The sequence below is a fragment of the Salmo salar genome, chromosome 09, assembly GCF_965601325.2.
Source record: "Salmo salar chromosome 09, fSalSal1, whole genome shotgun sequence".
In the NCBI taxonomy this organism is placed as follows: Eukaryota; Metazoa; Chordata; class Actinopteri; order Salmoniformes; family Salmonidae; genus Salmo; species Salmo salar.
The window spans coordinates 57,014,705-57,037,272 of NC_138299.1; the positions used below are offsets into that span (position 1 = coordinate 57,014,705).

The 22,568-nt window shown below is 48.4% G+C and overlaps 1 protein-coding gene across 5 annotated transcripts in view; it reads right to left on the reverse strand.

Moving 5' to 3' along the window:
• Positions 1-22,568, reverse strand: part of LOC106591480 (attractin) — a 752,137-nt gene that overhangs the window by 320,101 nt on the left and 409,468 nt on the right. For 2 of the 5 annotated variants that reach the window (XM_045723805.2, XM_045723800.2), the window contains exons 22-24: positions 21,423-21,517; positions 20,987-21,065; positions 20,460-20,617 (exon numbers count right to left, since the gene is read on the reverse strand). In XM_045723805.2, the coding sequence (XP_045579761.1) occupies positions 20,460-20,617; positions 20,987-21,065; positions 21,423-21,517 (332 nt within the window). The remainder of the gene's footprint in view (positions 1-20,459; positions 20,618-20,986; positions 21,066-21,422; positions 21,518-22,568) is intronic. The other 3 variants (XM_045723804.2, XM_045723802.2, XM_045723803.2) reach the window with 3 other exon arrangements.

A 22,568-nucleotide genomic window follows, 5' to 3' on the forward strand; every position in this document is an offset into this window, starting at 1 on the left:
GTATCCCTGTCCCCTTACCCCTATACATATCTACCTCCTTCACTCCAGTATCCCTGGCCCCTATACATATCTAACTCCATCACTCCAGTATCCCTGTCTCCTTCCCCATATACATATCTACCTCCATCACTCCAGTATCCCTGTCACATTCCCCCTATACATGTCTACCTCCATCACTCCAGTATCCCTGTCCCCTTACCCCTATATATATCTACCTCCATCACTCCAGTATCCCTGTCCCCTGTACATATCTACCTCCATCACTCCAGTATCCCTGTCTCCTTCCCCCTATACATATCTACCTCCATCACTCCAGTATCCCTGTCTCCTTCCCCCTATACATATCTACCTCCATCACTCCAGTATTCCTGTCCCCTTACCCCTATACATATCTACCTCCATCACTCCAGTATCCCTGTCCCCTATACATATCTACCTCCATCACTCCAGTCCCTGTCCCCTTCCCCCTATACATATCTACCTCCATCCCTCCAGTATCCCTGTCTCCTTCCCCCTATACATATCTACCTCCATTACTCCATCACTCCAGTATCCCTGTCCCCTATACATATCTACCTCCATCACTCCAGTATCCCTGTCCCCTATACATATCTACCTCCATCACTCCAGTATACCTGTCTCCTTCCCCCTATACATATCTACCTCCATCACTCCAGTATCCCTGTCCCCTATACATATCTAACTCCATCACTCCAGTATCCCTGTCACCTTCCCCCTATACATATCTACCTCCATCACTCCAGCATCTGTCTCCTTCCCCCTATACATATCTACCTCCATCACTCCAGTATCCCTGTCCCCTATACATATCTACCTCCATCACTCCAGTATACCTGTCTCCTTCCCCCTATACATATCTACCTCCATCACTCCAGTATCCCTATCACCTATACATATCTACTTCCATCACTCCAGTATCCCTGTCTCCTTCCCCCTATACAAATCTACCTCAATCACTCCAGTACCCCTGTCTCCTTCCCCCTATACATATCTACCTCCATCACTCCAGTATCCCTGTCCCCTATACATATCTACCTCCATCACTCCGGTATACCTGTCTCCTTCCCCCTATACATATATACCTCCATCACTCCAGTATCCCTGTCTCCTTCCCCCTATACATATATACCTCCATCACTCCAGTATCCCTGTCCCCTTACCCCTATACATATCTACCTCCATAACTCCAGTATCCCTGTCCCCTATACATATCTACCTCCATCACTCCGGTATACCTGTCTCCTTCCCCCTATACATATATACCTCCATGACTCCAGTATCCCTGTCTAATACCTCATATACATATCTACCTCCATCACTCCAGTATCCATGTCTCCTTCCCACTATACATATCTACCTCTATAACTCCATTATCCCTTTCACCTTCCCCCTATACATATCTACCTCCATCACTCCTGTATCCCTGTCCCCTTACCCCTATACATATCTACCTCAATCACTCCAGTATCCCTGTCCCCTATACATATCTACCTCCATCACTCCAGTATCCCTGTCTCCTTCCCCCTATACATATCTACCTCCATCACCCCCAGTATCCCTGTCTCCTTCCCCCTATACATATCTACCTCCATCACTCCAGTATCCCTGTCACCTTCCCCCTATACATATCTACCTCCATCACTCCAGTATCCCTGTCCCCTATACATATCTACCTCCATCACTCCAGTATCCCTGTCCCCTTACCCCTATACATATCTACCTCCTTCACTCCAGTATCCCTGTCTCCTTCCCCCTATACATATCTACCTCCATCACTCCAGTATCCCTGTCCCCTTCCCCCTATACATATTTACCTCCATCACTCCAGTATCCCTGTCCCCTATACATATCTACCTCCATCACTCCGGTATACCTGTCTCCTTCCCCCTATACATATATACCTCCATCACTCCAGTATCCCTGTCTCCTTCCCCCTATACATATATACCTCCATCACTCCAGTATCCCTGTCCCCTTACCCCTATACATATCTACCTCCATCACTCCAGTATCCCTGTCCCCTATACATATCTACCTCCATCACTCCGGTATACCTGTCTCCTTCCCCCTATACATATATACCTCCATGACTCCAGTATCCCTGTCTCCTTCCTCATATACATATCTACCTCCATCACTCCAGTATCCCTGTCTCCTTCCCCCTATACATATCTACCTCCATCACTCCAGTATCCCTGTCCCCTTCCCCCTATACATATCTACCTCCATCACTCCAGTATCCCTGTCCCTATTACATATCTACCTCCATCACTCCAGTATCCCTGTCACCTTCCCCCTATACATATCTACTTCCATCACTCCAGTATCCCTGTCCCCTATACATATCTACCTCCATCACTCCAGTATCCCTGTCCCCTTACCCCTATACATATCTACCTCCTTCACTCCAGTATCCCTGTCTCCTTCCCCCTATACATATCTACCTCCATCACTCCAGTATCCCTGTCCCCTTCCCCCTATACATATTTACCTCCATCACTCCAGTATCCCTGTCCCCTATACATATCTACCTCCATCACTCCGGTATACCTGTCTCCTTCCCCCTATACATATATACCTCCATCACTCCAGTATCCCTGTCTCCTTCCCCCTATACATATATACCTCCATCACTCCAGTATCCCTGTCCCCTTACCCCTATACATATCTACCTCCATCACTCCAGTATCCCTGTCCCCTATACATATCTACCTCCATCACTCCGGTATACCTGTCTCCTTCCCCCTATACATATATACCTCCATGACTCCAGTATCCCTGTCTCCTTCCTCATATACATATCTACCTCCATCACTCCAGTATCCATGTCTCCTTCCCACTATACATATCTACCTCTATAACTCCATTATCCCTTTCACCTTCCCCCTATACATATCTACCTCCATCACTCCAGTATCCCTGTCCCCTTACCCCTATACATATCTACCTCAATCACTCCAGTATCCCTGTCCCCTATACATATCTACCTCCATCACTCCAGTATCCCTGTCTCCTTCCCCCTATACATATCTACCTCCATCACTCCAGTATCCCTGTCTCCTTCCCCCTATACATATCTACCTCCATCACCCCAGTATCCCTGTCCCCTTCCCCCTATACATATCTACCTCCATCACTCCAGTATCCCTGTCCCCTATACATATCTACCTCCATCACTCCAGTATCCCTGTCACCTTCCCCCTATACATATCTACCTCCATCACTCCAGTATCCCTGTCCCCTATACATATCTACCTCCATCACTCCAGTATCCCTGTCCCCTTATCCCTATACATATCTACCTCCTTCACTCCAGTATCCCTGTCTCCTTCCCCCTATACATATCTACCTCCATCACTCCAGTATCCCTGTCCCCTTCCCCCTATACATATTTACCTCCATCACTCCAGTATCCCTGTCCACTGTCCCCTATACATATCTACCTCCATCACTCCAGTATCCCTGTCCCATATACATATCTACCTCCATCACTCCAGTATCCCTGTCCCATATACAAATCTACCTCCATCACTCCAGTACCCCTGTCTCCTTCCCCCTATACATATCTACCTCCATCACTCCACTATACCTCTCCCCTTACCCCTATATATATCTACCTCCATCACTCCAGTATCCCTGTCTCCTTCCCACTATACATATCTACCTCCATCACTTCAGTATCCCTGTCCCCTTCCCCCTATACATATCTACCTCCATCACTCCAGTATCCCTGTCCCCTATACAAACCTACCTCCATTACTCCAGTATCCCTGTCACCTTCCCCCTATACATATCTACCTCCATCACTCTAGTATCCTTGTCCCCTTACCCATATACATATCTACCTCCATCACTCCAGGATCCCTGTCCCTTTACCCCTATATATATCTACCTCCATCACTCCAGTATCCCTGTTTCCCTATACATATCTACCTCCATCACTCCAGTATCCATGTCTCCTTCCCCCTATACATATCTACCTCCATCACTCCAGTATCCCTTTCCCCTTCCCCTTATACATATCTACCTCCATCACTCCAGTATCCATGTCTCCTTCCCCCTATACATATCTACCTCCATCACTCCAGTATCCCTGTCTCCTTCCCCCTATACATATCTACCTCCATCACTCCAGGATCCCTGTCTCCTTCCCCCTATACATATCTACCTCCATCACTCCAGTATCTCTGTCTCCTTCCCCCTATACATATCTACCTCCAACACTCCAATAGCCCTGTCCCCTTACCCCTATACATATCTACCTCCATCACTCCAGTATCCCTGTCCCCTATACATATCTACCTCCATCACTCCAGTATACCTGTCTCCTTCCCCCTATACATATCTACCTCCATCACTCCAGTATCCCTGTCACCTATACATATCTACCTCCATCACTCCAGTATCCCTGTCTCCTTCCCCCTATACATATCTACCTCCATCACTCCAGTATCCCTGTCTCCTTCCCCCTATACATATCTACCTCCATCACTCCAGTATCCCTATCTCCTTCCCCCTATACATATCTACCTCCATCACTCCAGTATCCCTGTCTCCTTCCCCCTATACATATCTACCTCCATCACTCCAGTATCTCTGTCTCCTTCCCCCTATACATATCTACCTCCATCACTCCAATAGCCCTGTCCCCTTACCACTATACATATCTACCTCCATCACTCCAGTATCCATGTCCCCTATACAAATCTACCTCCATCACTCCAGTATACCTGTCTCCTTCCCCCTATACATATCTACCTCCATCACTCCAGTATCCCTGTCTCCTTCCCCCTATACATATCTACCTCCATCACTCCAGTATCCCTGTCTCCTTCCCCCTATACATATCTACCTCCATCACTCCAGTATCCCTGTCACCTTCCCCCTATACATATCTACCTCCATCACTCCAGTATTCCTGTCCCCTTACCCCTATACATATCTACCTCCATCACTCCAGTATCCCTGTCCCCTATACATATCTACCTCCATCACTCCAGTATCCCTGTCTCCTTCCCCCTATACATATCTACCTCCATCACTCCAGTATCCCTGTCTCCTTCCCCCTATACATATCTACCTCCATCACTCCAGTATCCCTGTCCCCTTACCCCTATACATATCTACCTATATCACTCCAGTATCCCTGTCCCCTATACATATCTACCTCCATAACTCCAGTATCCCTGTCTCCTTCCCCCTATACATATCTACCTCCATCACTCCAGGATCCCTGTCTCCTTCCCCCTATACATATCTACCTCCATCACTCCAGTATCTCTGTCTCCTTCCCCCTATACATATCTACCTCCATCACTCCAATAGCCCTGTCCCCTTACCCCTATACATATCTACCTCCATCACTCCAGTATCCCTGTCCCCTATACATATCTACCTCCATCACTCCAGTATACCTGTCTCCTTCCCCCTATACATATCTACCTCCATCACTCCAGTATCCCTGTCCCCTATACATATCTACCTCCATCACTCCAGTATCCCTGTCTCCTTCCCCCTATACATATCTACCTCCATCACTCCAGTATCCCTGTCTCCTTCCCCCTATACATATCTACCTCCATCACTCCAGTATCCCTATCTCCTTCCCCCTATACATATCTACCTCCATCACTCCAGTATCCCTGTCTCCTTCCCCCTATACATATCTACCTCCATCACTCCAGTATCTCTGTCTCCTTCCCCCTATACATATCTACCTCCATCACTCCAATAGCCCTGTCCCCTTACCACTATACATATCTACCTCCATCACTCCAGTATCCCTGTCCCCTATACAAATCTACCTCCATCACTCCAGTATACCTGTCTCCTTCCCCCTATACATATCTACCTCCATCACTCCAGTATCCCTGTCTCCTTACCCCTATACATATCTACCTCCATCACTCCAGTATCCCTGTCACCTTCCCCCTATACATATCTACCTCCATCACTCCAGTATTCCTGTCCCCTTACCCCTATACATATCTACCTCCATCACTCCAGTATCCCTGTCCCCTTACCCCTATACATATCTACCTATATCACTCCAGTATCCCTGTCCCCTATACATATCTACCTCCATAACTCCAGTATCCCTGTCTCCTTCCCCCTATACATATCTACCTCCATCACTCCAGGATCCCTGTCTCCTTCCCCCTATACATATCTACCTCCATCACTCCAGTATCTCTGTCTCCTTCCCCCTATACATATCTACCTCCATCACTCCAATAGCCCTGTCCCCTAACCCTATACATATCTACCTCCATCACTCCAGTATCCCTGTCCCCTATACATATCTACCTCCATCACTCCAGTATACCTGTCTCCTTCCCCCTATACATATCTACCTCCATCACTCCAGTATCCCTGTCCCCTATACAAATCTACCTCCATCACTCCAGTATACCTGTCTCCTTCCCCCTATACATATCTACCTCCATCACTCCAGTATCCCTGTCTCCTTCCCCCTATACATATCTACCTCCATCACTCCAGTATCCCTGTCTCCTTCCCCCTATACATATCTACCTCCATCACTCCAGTATCCCTGTCACCTTCCCCCTATACATATCTACCTCCATCACTCCAGTATTCCTGTCCCCTTACCCCTATACATATCTACCTCCATCACTCCAGTATCCCTGTCCCCTATACATATCTACCTCCATCACTCCAGTATCCCTGTCTCCTTCCCCCTATACATATCTACCTCCATCACTCCAGTATCCCTGTCTCCTTCCCCCTATACATATCTACCTCCATCACTCCAGTATCCCTGTCCCCTTACCCCTATACATATCTACCTATATCACTCCAGTATCCCTGTCCCCTATACATATCTACCTCCATAACTCCAGTATCCCTGTCTCCTTCCCCCTATACATATCTACCTCCATCACTCCAGGATCCCTGTCTCCTTCCCCCTATACATATCTACCTCCATCACTCCAGTATCTCTGTCTCCTTCCCCCTATACATATCTACCTCCATCACTCCAATAGCCCTGTCCCCTTACCCCTATACATATCTACCTCCATCACTCCAGTATCCCTGTCCCCTATACATATCTACCTCCATCACTCCAGTATACCTGTCTCCTTCCCCCTATACATATCTACCTCCATCACTCCAGTATCCCTGTCCCCTATACAAATCTACCTCCATCACTCCAGTATACCTGTCTCCTTCCCCCTATACATATCTACCTCCATCACTCCAGTATCCCTGTCTCCTTCCCCCTATACATATCTACCTCCATCACTCCAGTATCCCTGTCTCCTTCCCCCTATACATATCTACCTCCATCACTCCAGTATCCCTGTCACCTTCCCCCTATACATATCTACCTCCATCACTCCAGTATTCCTGTCCCCTTACCCCTATACATATCTACCTCCATCACTCCAGTATCCCTGTCCCCTATACATATCTACCTCCATCACTCCAGTATCCCTGTCTCCTTCCCCCTATACATATCTACCTCCATCACTCCAGTATCCCTGTCTCCTTCCCCCTATACATATCTACCTCCATCACTCCAGTATCCCTGTCCCCTTACCCCTATACATATCTACCTATATCACTCCAGTATCCCTGTCCCCTATACATATCTACCTCCATAACTCCAGTATCCCTGTCTCCTTCCCCCTATACATATCTACCTCCATCACTCCAGGATCCCTGTCTCCTTCCCCCTATACATATCTACCTCCATCACTCCAGTATCTCTGTCTCCTTCCCCCTATACATATCTACCTCCATCACTCCAATAGCCCTGTCCCCTTACCCCTATACATATCTACCTCCATCACTCCAGTATCCCTGTCCCCTATACATATCTACCTCCATCACTCCAGTATACCTGTCTCCTTCCCCCTATACATATCTACCTCCATCACTCCAGTATCCCTGTCCCCTATACATATCTACCTCCATCACTCCAGTATCCCTGTCTCCTTGTCTCCTTCCCCCTATACATATCTACCTCCATCACTCCAGTATCCCTGTCTCCTTCCCCCTATACATATCTACCTCCATCACTCCAGTATCCCTGTCTCCTTCCCCCTATACATATCTACCTCCATCACTCCAGTATCCCTGTCACCTTCCCCCTATACATATCTACCTCCATCACTCCAGTATTCCTGTCCCCTTACCCCTATACATATCTACCTCCATCACTCCAGTATCCCTGTCCCCTATACATATCTACCTCCATCACTCCAGTATCCCTGTCTCCTTCCCCCTATACATATCTACCTCCATCACTCCAGTATCCCTGTCTCCTTCCCCCTATACATATCTACCTCCATCACTCCAGTATCCCTGTCCCCTTACCCCTATACATATCTACCTATATCACTCCAGTATCCCTGTCCCCTATACATATCTACCTCCATAACTCCAGTATCCCTGTCTCCTTCCCCCTATACATATCTACCTCCATCACTCCAGGATCCCTGTCTCCTTCCCCCTATACATATCTACCTCCATCACTCCAGTATCTCTGTCTCCTTCCCCCTATACATATCTACCTCCATCACTCCAATAGCCCTGTCCCCTTACCCCTATACATATCTACCTCCATCACTCCAGTATCCCTGTCCCCTATACATATCTACCTCCATCACTCCAGTATACCTGTCTCCTTCCCCCTATACATATCTACCTCCATCACTCCAGTATCCCTGTCCCCTATACATATCTACCTCCATCACTCCAGTATCCCTGTCTCCTTCCCCCTATACATATCTACCTCCATCACTCCAGTATCCCTGTCTCCTTCCCCCTATACATATCTACCTCCATCACTCCAGTATCCCTATCTCCTTCCCCCTATACATATCTACCTCCATCACTCCAGTATCCCTGTCTCCTTCCCCCTATACATATCTACCTCCATCACTCCAGTATCTCTGTCTCCTTCCCCCTATACATATCTACCTCCATCACTCCAATAGCCCTGTCCCCTTACCACTATACATATCTACCTCCATCACTCCAGTATCCCTGTCCCCTATACAAATCTACCTCCATCACTCCAGTATACCTGTCTCCTTCCCCCTATACATATCTACCTCCATCACTCCAGTATCCCTGTCTCCTTCCCCCTATACATATCTACCTCCATCACTCCAGTATCCCTGTCTCCTTACCCCTATACATATCTACCTCCATCACTCCAGTATCCCTGTCACCTTCCCCCTATACATATCTACCTCCATCACTCCAGTATTCCTGTCCCCTTACCCCTATACATATCTACCTCCATCACTCCAGTATCCCTGTCCCCTATACATATCTACCTCCATCACTCCAGTATCCCTGTCTCCTTCCCCCTATACATATCTACCTCCATCACTCCAGTATCCCTGTCTCCTTCCCCCTATACATATCTACCTCCATCACTCCAGTATCCCTGTCCCCTTACCCCTATACATATCTACCTATATCACTCCAGTATCCCTGTCCCCTATACATATCGACCTCCATAACTCCAGTATCCCTGTCTCCTTCCCCCTATACATATCTACCTCCATCACTCCAGGATCCCTGTCTCCTTCCCCCTATACATATCTACCTCCATCACTCCAGTATCTCTGTCTCCTTCCCCCTATACATATCTACCTCCATCACTCCAATAGCCCTGTCCCCTTACCCCTATACATATCTACCTCCATCACTCCAGTATCCCTGTCCCCTATACATATCTACCTCCATCACTCCAGTATACCTGTCTCCTTCCCCCATACATATCTACCTCCATCACTCCAGTATCCCTGTCCCCTATACATATCTACCTCCATCACTCCAGTATCCCAGTCTCCTTCCCCCTATACATATCTACCTCCATCACTCCAGTATCCCTGTCTCCTTCCCCCTATACATATCTACCTCCATCACTCCAGTATCCCTATCTCCTACCCCCTATACATATCTACCTCCATCACTCCAGTATCTCTGTCTCCTTCCCCCTATACATATCTACCTCCATCACTCCAGTATCCCTGTCCCCTATACATATCTACCTCCATCACTCCAGCATCTGTCTCCTTCCCCCTATACATATCTACCTCCATCACTCCAGTATCCCTGTCCCCTATACATATCTACCTCCATCACTCCAGTATACCTGTCTCCTTCCCCCTATACATATCTACCTCCATCACTCCAGTATCCCTTTCCCCTTCCCCCTATACATATCTACCTCCATCACTCAAGTATCCCTGTCTCCTTCCCCCTATACATATCTACCTCCATCACTCCAGTATCTCTGTCACCTTCCCCCTATACATATCTACCTCCATCACTCCAGTATCCCAGTCTCCTTCCCCCTATACATATCTACCTCCATCACTCCAGTATCCCTGTCTCCTTCCCCCTATACATATCTACCTCCATCACTCCAGTATCCCTATCTCCTTCCCCCTATACATATCTACCTCCATCACTCCAGTATCCCTGTCTCCTTCCCCCTATACATATCTACCTCCATCACTCCAGTATCTCTGTCTCCTTCCCCCTATACATATCTACCTCCATCACTCCAATAGCCCTGTCCCCTTACCACTATACATATCTACCTCCATCACTCCAGTATCCCTGTCCCCTATACAAATCTACCTCCATCACTCCAGTATCCCTGTCTCCTTCCCCCTATACATATCTACCTCCATCACTTCAGTATCCCTGTCACCTTCCCCCTATACATATCTACCTCCATCACTCCAGTATTCCTGTCCCCTTACCCCTATATATATCTACCTCCATCACTCCAGTATCCCTGTCCCCTATACATATCTACCTCCATCACTCCAGTATCCCTGTCTCCTTCCCCCTATACATATCTACCTCCATCACTCCAGTATCCCTGTCTCCTTCCCCCTATACATATCTACCTCTATCACTCCATCACTCCAGTATCCCTGTCCCCTATACATATCTACCTCCATCACTCCAGTATCCCTGTCCCCAATACATATCTACCTCCATCACTCCAGTATACCTGTCTCCTTCCCCCTATACATATCTACCTCCATCACTCCAGTATCCCTGTCTCCTTCCCCCTATACATATCTACCTCCATCAGTCCAGTCTCCCTGTCCCCTTCCCCCTATACATATCTACCTCCATCACTCCAGTATCCCTGTCCCCTATACATATCTACCTCCATCACTCCAGTATCCCTGTCACCTTCCCCCTATACATATTTACCTCCATCACTCCAGTATCCCTGTCCCCTATACAAATCTACCTCGATCACTCCAGTATACCTGTCTCCTTCCCCCTATACATATCTACCTCCATCACTCCAGTATCCCTGTCTCCTTCCCCCTATACATATCTACCTCCATCCCTCCAGTATCCCTGTCTCCTTCCCCCTATACATATCTACCTCCATCACTCCAGTATTCCCTTGTCCACCTTACCCGCCTATACATATCTACCTCCATCACTCCAGTATCCCTGTCCCCTTCCCCCTATACATATCTACCTCCATCACTCCAGTATCCCTGTCCCCTTCCCCCTATACATATCTACCTCCATCACTCCAGTATCCCTGTCCCCTATACATATCTACCTCCATCACTCCAGTATACCTGTCTCCTTCCCCCTATACATATCTACCTCCATCACTCCAGTATCCCTGTCCCCTATACATATCTAACTCCATCACTCCAGTATCCCTGTCACCTTCCCCCTATACATATCTACCTCCATCACTCCAGCATCTGTCTCCTTCCCCCTATACATATCTACCTCCATCACTCCAGTATCCCTGTCCCCTATACATATCTACCTCCATCACTCCAGTATACCTGTCTCCTTCCCCCTATACATATCTACCTCCATCACTCCAGTATCCCTGTCTCCTTCCCCCTATACATATCTACCTCCATCACTCCAGTATCTCTGTCTCCTTCCCCCTATACATATCTACCTCCATCACTCCAATAGCCCTGTCTCCTTCCCCCTATACATATCTACCTCCATCACTCCAGTATCCCTGTCTCCTTCCCCCTATACATATCTACCTCCATCACTCCAGTATCCCTGTCTCCTTCCCCCTATACATATCTACCTCCATCACTCCAGTATCCCTGTCACCTTCCCCCTATACATATCTACCTCCATCACTCCAGTATTCCTGTCCCCTTACCCCTATATATATCTACCTCCATCACTCCAGTATCCCTGTCCCCTATACATATCTACCTCCATCACTCCAGTATCCCTGTCTCCTTCCCCCTATACATATCTACCTCCATCACTCCAGTATCCCTGTCTCCTTCCCCCTATACATATCTACCTCTATCACTCCATCACTCCAGTATCCCTGTCCCCTATACATATCTACCTCCATCACTCCAGTATCCCTGTCCCCAATACATATCTACCTCCATCACTCCAGTATACCTGTCTCCTTCCCCCTATACATATCTACCTCCATCACTCCAGTATCCCTGTCTCCTTCCCCCTATACATATCTACCTCCATCAGTCCAGTCTCCCTGTCCCCTTCCCCCTATACATATCTACCTCCATCACTCCAGTATCCCTGTCCCCTATACATATCTACCTCCATCACTCCAGTATCCCTGTCACCTTCCCCCTATACATATCTACCTCCATCACTCCAGTATCCCTGTCCCCTATACATATCTACCTCCATCACTCCAGTATCCCTGTCACCTTCCCCCTATACATATCTACCTCCATCACTCCAGTATTCCTGTCCCCTTACCCCTATATATATCTACCTCCATCACTCCAGTATCCCTGTCCCCTATACATATCTACCTCCATCACTCCAGTATCCCTGTCACCTTCCCCCTATACATATCTACCTCCATCACTCCAGCATCTGTCTCCTTCCCCCTATACATATCTACCTCCATCACTCCAGTATCCCTGTCCCCTATACATATCTACCTCCATCACTCCAGTATACCTGTCTCCTTCCCCCTATACATATCTACCTCCATCACTCCAGTATCCCTGTCACCTATACATATCTACCTCCATCACTCCAGTATCCCTGTCTCCTTCCCCCTATACAAATCTACCTCAATCACTCCAGTACCCCTGTCTCCTTCCCCCTATACATATCTACCTCCATCACTCCAGTATCCCTGTCCCCTATACATATCTACCTCCATCACTCCGGTATACCTGTCTCCTTCCCCCTATACATATATACCTCCATCACTCCAGTATCCCTGTCTCCTTCCCCCTATACATATATACCTCCATCACTCCAGTATCCCTGTCCCCTTACCCCTATACATATCTATCTCCATCACTCCAGTATCCCTGTCCCCTATACATATCTACCTCCATCACTCCAGTATCCCTGTCACCTTCCCCCTATACATATCTACCTCCATCACTCCAGTATTCCTGTCCCCTTACCCCTATATATATCTACCTCCATCACTCCAGTATCCCTGTCCCCTATACATATCTACCTCCATCACTCCAGTATCCCTGTCACCTTCCCCCTATACATATCTACCTCCATCACTCCAGCATCTCTCTCCTTCCCCCTATACATATCTACCTCCATCACTCCAGTATCCCTGTCCCCTATACATATCTACCTCCATCACTCCAGTATACCTGTCTCCTTCCCCCTATACATATCTACCTCCATCACTCCAGTATCCCTGTCACCTATACATATCTACCTCCATCACTCCAGTATCCCTGTCTCCTTCCCCCTATACAAATCTACCTCAATCACTCCAGTACCCCTGTCTCCTTCCCCCTATACATATCTACCTCCATCACTCCAGTATCCCTGTCCCCTATACATATCTACCTCCATCACTCCGGTATACCTGTCTCCTTCCCCCTATACATATATACCTCCATCACTCCAGTATCCCTGTCTCCTTCCCCCTATACATATATACCTCCATCACTCCAGTATCCCTGTCCCCTTACCCCTATACATATCTATCTCCATCACTCCAGTATCCCTGTCCCCTATACATATCTACCTCCATCACTCCGGTATACCTGTCTCCTTCCCCCTATACATATATACCTCCATCACTCCAGTATCCCTGTCTCCTTCCTCATATACATATCTACCTCCATCACTCCAGTATCCATGTCTCCTTCCCCCTATACATATCTACCTCCATCACTCCAGTATCCCTTTCACCTTCCCCCTATACATATCTACCTCCATCACTCCAGTATCCCTGTCCCCTTACCCCTATACATATCTACCTCCATCACTCCAGTATCCATGTCTCCTTCCCCCTATACATATCTACCTCCATCACTCCAGTATCCCTTTCACCTTCCCCCTATACATATCTACCTCCATCACTCCAGTATCCATGTCTCCTTCCCCCTATACATATCTACCTCCATCACTCCAGTATCCCTTTCACCTTCCCCCTATACATATCTACCTCCATCACTCCAGTATCCCTGTCCCCTTACCCCTATACATATCTACCTCCATCACTCCAGTATCCCTGTCCCCTATACATATCTACCTCCATCACTCCAGTATCCCTGTCTCCTTCCCCCTATACATATCTACCTCCATCACTCCAGTATCCCTGTCCCCTCCCCCTATACATAACTACCTCCATCACTCCAGTATCCCTGTCCCCTATACATATCTACCTCCATCACTCCAGTATCCCTGTCACCTTCCCCCTATACATATCTACCTCCATCACTCCAGTATCCCTGTCCCCAGTACATATCTACCTCCATCACTCCAGTATCCCTGTCCCCTTACCCCTATACATATCTACCTCCTTCACTCCAGTATCCCTGTCTCCTTCCCCCTATACATATCTACCTCCATCACTCCAGTATCCCTGTCCCCTATACATATCTACCTCCATCACTCCAGTATACCTGTCTCCTTCCCCCTATACATATCTACCTCCATCACTCCAGTATCCCTGTCTCCTTCCCCCTATACATATCTACCTCCATCACTCCAGTATCTCTGTCTCCTTCCCCCTATACATATCTACCTCCATCACTCCAATAGCCCTGTCTCCTTCCCCCTATACATATCTACCTCCATCACTCCAGTATCCCTGTCTCCTTCCCCCTATACATATCTACCTCCATCACTCCAGTATCCCTGTCTCCTTCCCCCTATACATATCTACCTCCATCACTCCAGTATCCCTGTCACCTTCCCCCTATACATATCTACCTCCATCACTCCAGTATTCCTGTCCCCTTACCCCTATATATATCTACCTCCATCACTCCAGTATCCCTGTCCCCTATACATATCTACCTCCATCACTCCAGTATCCCTGTCTCCTTCCCCCTATACATATCTACCTCCATCACTCCAGTATCCCTGTCTCCTTCCCCCTATACATATCTACCTCTATCACTCCATCACTCCAGTATCCCTGTCCCCTATACATATCTACCTCCATCACTCCAGTATCCCTGTCCCCAATACATATCTACCTCCATCACTCCAGTATACCTGTCTCCTTCCCCCTATACATATCTACCTCCATCACTCCAGTATCCCTGTCTCCTTCCCCCTATACATATCTACCTCCATCAGTCCAGTCTCCCTGTCCCCTTCCCCCTATACATATCTACCTCCATCACTCCAGTATCCCTGTCCCCTATACATATCTACCTCCATCACTCCAGTATCCCTGTCACCTTCCCCCTATACATATCTACCTCCATCACTCCAGTATCCCTGTCCCCTATACATATCTACCTCCATCACTCCAGTATCCCTGTCACCTTCCCCCTATACATATCTACCTCCATCACTCCAGTATTCCTGTCCCCTTACCCCTATATATATCTACCTCCATCACTCCAGTATCCCTGTCCCCTATACATATTTACCTCCATCACTCCAGTATCCCTGTCACCTTCCCCCTATACATATCTACCTCCATCACTCCAGCATCTGTCTCCTTCCCCCTATACATATCTACCTCCATCACTCCAGTATCCCTGTCCCCTATACATATCTACCTCCATCACTCCAGTATACCTGTCTCCTTCCCCCTATACATATCTACCTCCATCACTCCAGTATCCCTGTCACCTATACATATCTACCTCCATCACTCCAGTATCCCTGTCTCCTTCCCCCTATACAAATCTACCTCAATCACTCCAGTACCCCTGTCTCCTTCCCCCTATACATATCTACCTCCATCACTCCAGTATCCCTGTCCCCTATACATATCTACCTCCATCACTCCGGTATACCTGTCTCCTTCCCCCTATACATATATACCTCCATCACTCCAGTATCCCTGTCTCCTTCCCCCTATACATATATACCTCCATCACTCCAGTATCCCCGATGCCATCAAAGCCCTCTACGGCCCTCAGAAACAAACTATCATCCCGGGCCTGCCCATGGAAACACACCTTTCAAGGACCACCAAAACGATTTTGGAGAGATAGGCAGAGCACTTTGGAAACACCCTCGATCACACCAACCCAACAGACCCACTCATCGTGGAGACACTCCCAGAATTTGACTCCCCGCTACAGTTTTCTGAGTTTCACCAGGCGATCAAAGGCCTAAACATTTTTTTGAGTCGCTTGCACCTCCGTATCAAATCATGAATGATGCCAATACTGTTATCATCTTTCAAGAATAAGGTGCTTGTGGTAACAGCAGCGCTATCTCCCTCCTTTCAGTTGCCAGTGTAATGCTATCTCCCTCCGTTCAGTTGCCAGGGTAATGCTATCTCCATCCTTTCAGTTGCCAAGGTAATGTTATCTTCCTCATTTCAGTTGCCAGGGTAATGCTATCTCCCTCATTTTAGTTGCCAGGGTAATGATATATCCCTCCTTTCAGTTGCCAGGGTAATGCTATCTCCCTCCATTCAGTTGCCAGGGTAATGCTATCTCCCTCCGTTCAGTTGCCAGGGTAATGCTATCTCCCTCCGTTCAGTTGCCAGGGTAATGCTATCTCCCTCCATTCAGTTGCCAGGGTAATGCTATCTCCCTCCTTTCAGTTGCCAGGGTAATGATATATCCCTCCTTTCAGTTGCCAGGGTAATGCTATCTCCCTCCTTTCAGTTGCCAGGGTAATGCTATCTCCCTCCGTTCAGTTGCCAGGGTAATGCTATCTCCCTCCTTTCAGTTGCCAGGGTAATGCTATCTCCCTCCTTTCAGTTGCCAGGGTAATGCTATCTCCCTCCTTTCAGTTGCCAGGGTAATGCTATCTCCCTCCTTTCAGTTGCCAAGGTAATGGTATCTCCCTAATTTCAGTTGACAGGGTAATGCTATCTCGCTCCTTTCAGTTGCCAGGGTAATGCTATCTCCCTCCTTTCAGTTGCCAGGGTAATGCTATCTCCCTCCTTTCAGTTGCCAATGTAATGTTATCTCCCTAATTTCAGTTGCCAGGGTAATGCTATCTCCCTCCTTTCAGTTGCCAAGGTAATGCTATCTCCCTCCTTTCAGTTGCCAGGAAAATGCTATCTCTCTCCTTTCAGTTGCCAGGGTAATTCTATCTCCCTCCTTTCAGTTGCCAGGGTAATGCTATCTCCCTCCTTTCAGTTGCCAGGGTAATGCTATCTCCCTCATTTCAGTTGCCAGGGTAATGCTATCTCCCTCCTTTCAGTTGCCAGAGTAATGCTATCGCCCTCCTTTCAGTTGCCAGGTTAATGATATCTCCCTCCTTTCAGTTGCCAAAGTAATGGTATCTCCCTCCTTTTAGTTGCCAGGGTAATGCTATCTCCCTCATTTCAGTTGCCAGGGTAATGCTATCTACCTCCTTTTAGCTGCCAGGATAATGCTATCTCCCTCATTTTAGTTGCCAGGATAATGCTATCTCCCTCCTTTTAGTTGCCAGGGTAATGCTATCTCCCTCCTTTTAGTTGCCAGGGTAATGCTATCTCCCTCCTTTCAGTTGCCAGGGTAATTGCTATCTCCCTCCTTTCAGTTGCCAGGATAATGCTATCTCCCTCCTTTTAGTTGCCAGGGTAATGATATCTCCCACCTTTTAGTTGCCAGGATAATGCTATCTCCCTCCTTTTAGTTGCCAGGGTAATGCTCTATCCCTTCCACAGCTCCAAATATGCAGATTGTAAAGCTGCTTCAAGACCCACACCAAGGTGGCAGAACACAACACTGTCTGTGTCTTTACAAGGTCAGAAAGAAATTATTCGAGGATTTGCTGAAGCGTTGTAACATCCCCCCTCCAGCCTGGTAACCCTAGCACTGTAACATCCCCCCTCCCCCCTCCAGCCTGGTAACCCTAGCACTGTAACATCCCCCCTCCAGCCTGGTAACCCTAGCACTGAAACATCCCCCCTCCCCCCTCCAGCCTGGTAACCCTAGCACTGTAACATCCCCCCCTCCCCCCTCCAGCCTGGTAACCCTAGCACTGTAACATCCCCCCCTCCCCCCCTCCAGCCTGGTAACCCTAGCACTGTAACATCCCCCCCTCCCCCCCTCCCCCCCTCCAACCTGGTAACCCTAGCACTGTAACATCCCCCCTCCCCCCCTCCAGCCTGGTAACCCTAGCACTGTAACATCCCCCAGTCCATCTGGCAGTCTACCTGGCATCCACCTGGCCGTCTACCTGGCAGTCTACCTGGCAGTCCACCTGGCAGTGTACCTGGCAGCCTACATGGCAGTCTACCTGGCAGTGTACCTGGCAGTCTACCTGGCAGCCTACCTGGCAGTCTACCCGGCACTCTACCTGGCAGTGTACCTGGCACTCCACCTGGCCCTCACCTGGCACTCCACCTGTGCCAGAAGGGTTCAGCAGCTGTACTGTAATACCATCATACAGAAGAGATGCACCCAGACACCAACGCGCAGCTGCACTAGAGTGCTGTAGCATCGGCCTCCAGATGAAGGGCTAACCCAGCCCCTACATCCCATTCCATCCCCTACATCCCATTCCATCCCCTACCTCCCATTCCATCCTCCACCTCCCATTCCATCCCCTACCTCCCATTCCATCCCCTACCTCCCATTCCATCCTCTACCTCCCATTCCATCCCCTACCTCCCATTCCATCCTCTACCTCCCATTCCATCCCCTACCTCCCATTCCATCCCCTACCTCCCATCCCATCCTCTACCTCCCATGCCATCCCCTACCTCCCATTCCATCCCCTACCTCCCATTCCATCCTCTACCTCACATTCCATCCCCTACCTCCCATTCCATCCTCTACCTCCCATTCCATCCTCTACCTCCCATTCCATCCCCTACCTCCCATCCTCTACCTCCCATCCCCTATCTCCCATCCCCTACCTCCCATCCCCTACCTCCCATCCCCTTCCTCCCATCCTCTACCTCCCATCCCCTTCCTCCCATTCCATCCCCTACCTCCCATTCCATCCTCTACCTCCCATTCCATCCCCTACCTCCCATCCTCTACCTCCCATTCCATCCCCTACCTCCCATTCCATCCCCTACCTCCCATCCTCTACCTCCCATCCCCTACCTTCCATCCCCTACCTCCCATACCCTTCCTCCCATCCCCTACCTCCCATCCCCTTCCTCCCATCCTCTACCTCCCATCCCTTCCTCCCATTCCATCCCCTAACTCCCATTCCATCCCCTTCTCCCATCCTCTACCTCCCATCCCCTATCTCCCATCCCCTACCTCCCATCCCCTACCTCCCATCCTCTACCTCCCATCCCCTTCCTCCCATCCCCTACCTCCCATCCCCTTCCTCCCATCCCCTACCTCCCATCCCCCCTCCCATCCTCTACCTCCCATGCCCTCCCTACCTCCCATTCCATCGTCTACCTCCCATTCCATCCCCTACCTCCCATTCCATCCCCTACCTCCCATTCCATCCTCTACCTCCCATTCCATCCCCTACCTCCCATTCCCTCCCCTACCTCCCATTCCATCCTCTACCTCCCATTCCATCCCCTACCTCCCATTCCATCCCTTACCTCCCATTCCATCCCCTACCTCCCATTCCAACCCCTCCTCCCATTCCATCCCCTACCTCCCATTCCATCCCCTACCTGCCATTCCATCCCCTACCTCCCATTCCCTCCCCTACCTCCCATTCCATCCCCTACCTCCCATTCCCTACCTCCCATTCCATCCTCTACCTCCCATTCCCTCCCCTACCTCCCATTCCATCCCCTACCTCCCATTCCATCCCCTACCTCCCATCCCCTACCTCCCATTCCATCCCCTACCTCCCATCCCCTACCTCCCATTCCATCCCCATCCACAACAGAAGCATTGTCGGAATCGTCTTCGATGGACAGCTAAGATGAGGTGTGCGCACGTGTGTGTGTGTTTACGTGCATGTGTGTGTGTGTGTGTTTGTGTGTGTGTGTGTTTACGTGCATGTGTGTGTGTGTGTGTGTGTGTGTGTGTGTGTGTGTGTGTGTGTGTGTGTGTGTGTGTGTGTGTGTGTGTGTGTGTGTGTGAATGTACGTGCGTCTCATATCTCATGTCACCTACTTGTATCTTGATGGGCCAGGTGAAGTTGCTGACATAGACGAAGAAGGTGATGTTTGGGTTGTTGCGGAAGTCAAAGTTCTCGTTGGAGAAACTGTCTTTAAACTCCTTGATGTTGCTCCTGGAGACAATGGGGATCTCCTCACCTGTTTGGGTCCCTACTGAGGAAGAGACGAGGTTTATAAACAAGGTTTAATTAAAGTATGTTCTCTCATCTGGCTCCAAGGAGGGGAGATTGAAAACAGTGCGAACATATGCCATGTTTTTTTTAACTATAGAGCGAATAACGAGCGGTACCTGTGAAGCTGTGTTAAGGTGTGGTACCTGTGAAGCTGTGTTAAGGTGTGGTACCTGTGAAGCTGTGTTAAGGTGTGGTACCTGTGAAGCTGTGTTAAGGTGTGGTACCTGAGAAGCTGTGTTAAGGTGTGGTACCTGTGAAGCTGTGTTAAGGTGTGGTACCTGTGAAGCTGTGTTAAGGTGTGGTACCTGTGAAGCTGTGTTAAGGTGTGGTACCTGTGAAGCTGTGTTACCTGTGAAGCTGGCGGCCCAGGTGATGTTGAGGTTGAAGTTCTTGGAGGCGTTGATGAACACAACCAGATCACGATTCTGCTGCGGAGGAGAGGAAGAGGAGAGGAGAGGGGAGGGGAGGGGAGAGGAGGGGAGGGGAGAGGAGGCGAGGGGAGGGGAGAGGAGAGGAGAGGAGAGGAGAGGAGAGGAGAGGAGAGGAGAGGAGAGGAGAGGAGAGGAGAGGAGAGGAGAGGAGAGGAGAGGAGAATGTGTTACTGTATGTGTCAATACATCTAGTCTCTGCTGTTTAGTTTCTACCTCCATAGGCGTGGCCTAACCGCTGACCTATTACCCCAGCAGTATGGCTGTCCTGCCCCCAGCAGCGTGGGTGTGGTCCTACCTTCTCGGGCGTGGCCTGACCCCTAACCTCTGACCCCAGCAGTATGGGTGTGGTCCTACCTCCTCGGGCGTGGCTACAAAGTTGATGGAGGTGTAGTATCGGTCGTCCTCCTGAGACAGACTGAAGGTGAACTGGTAGTCTATCAGCAGGTTGTCTGGTAGGGAGATAAAACACAGCTACACGTTAGAACAGCAGTCGTCCTCCTGAGACAGACTGAAGGTGAACTGGTAGTCTATCTGCAGGTTGTCTGGTAGGGAGATAAAACACAGCATGTTATAGAAGGCAGGCAGACATGAAAATGTTACAATCCATTTTGTGGGGACTGGAGACGTTTCTACTACCAGCTTTGGATACATTTCAGAGTTTCATGTGTACAACATGTAAAGACCTACATCACTATACTGACAGCATGTCCGTTTCCAAAAGGACGTATTTTGAGGTGTGTTACAGCATTAATTTAAAACTCATAAAATGTAGATTTTTTTTTTGTTACTGGCCTACACACCCCATAATATCAAAGCGGAATGATGTTTTTCAACATTTTTACAAATTAATTAAAATGAAAAGCTGAAATGTCTTCGGTCAATAGGTTTTCGACTCCTTTGTTGTGGCAAGCCTAAATAAGTTCAGGAGTAAAGATTTGCTCAACAAGTCTCATAATACGTTGCATGGACTCACTCTGTGTTCAAAAATAGTGTTTAACATGATTTTTGAAATGACAACCAATGCTATGTACCCCCACACATACAGATAACTGTATGGTCCCTCAGTCCAGCAGTGAATTTCAAACACAGATTCAACCAGAAAGACCAGGGAGGTTTTCCAATGCCTCACAAAGAAGGGCACCTATTGGTAGAAAATAAGCAGACATTGAATATCCCTTTGAGCACGGTGAAGTTATTAATTACACTCTGGATGATGTATCAATACACCCAGTCACTACAAAGATACAGGCGTCCTTCCTAACTCAGATGCTGGAGAGGAAGGAAACTGCACAGGGATTTCACCATGAGGTCAATGGTGACTTTAAAACAGTTACAGAGTTTAATAACTGTATTTGTATTAGTTATCAACCCACAGTTCCTAGGCCTTCACTGTAAATAAGAATTTGTTTTTAACTGACTTGCCTAGATAAATAAAGGTTACAAAAAATCTAAAATAAATAAATACGTTCCTGCCAAGACAGCAGCTACTCTTCCTGGGGT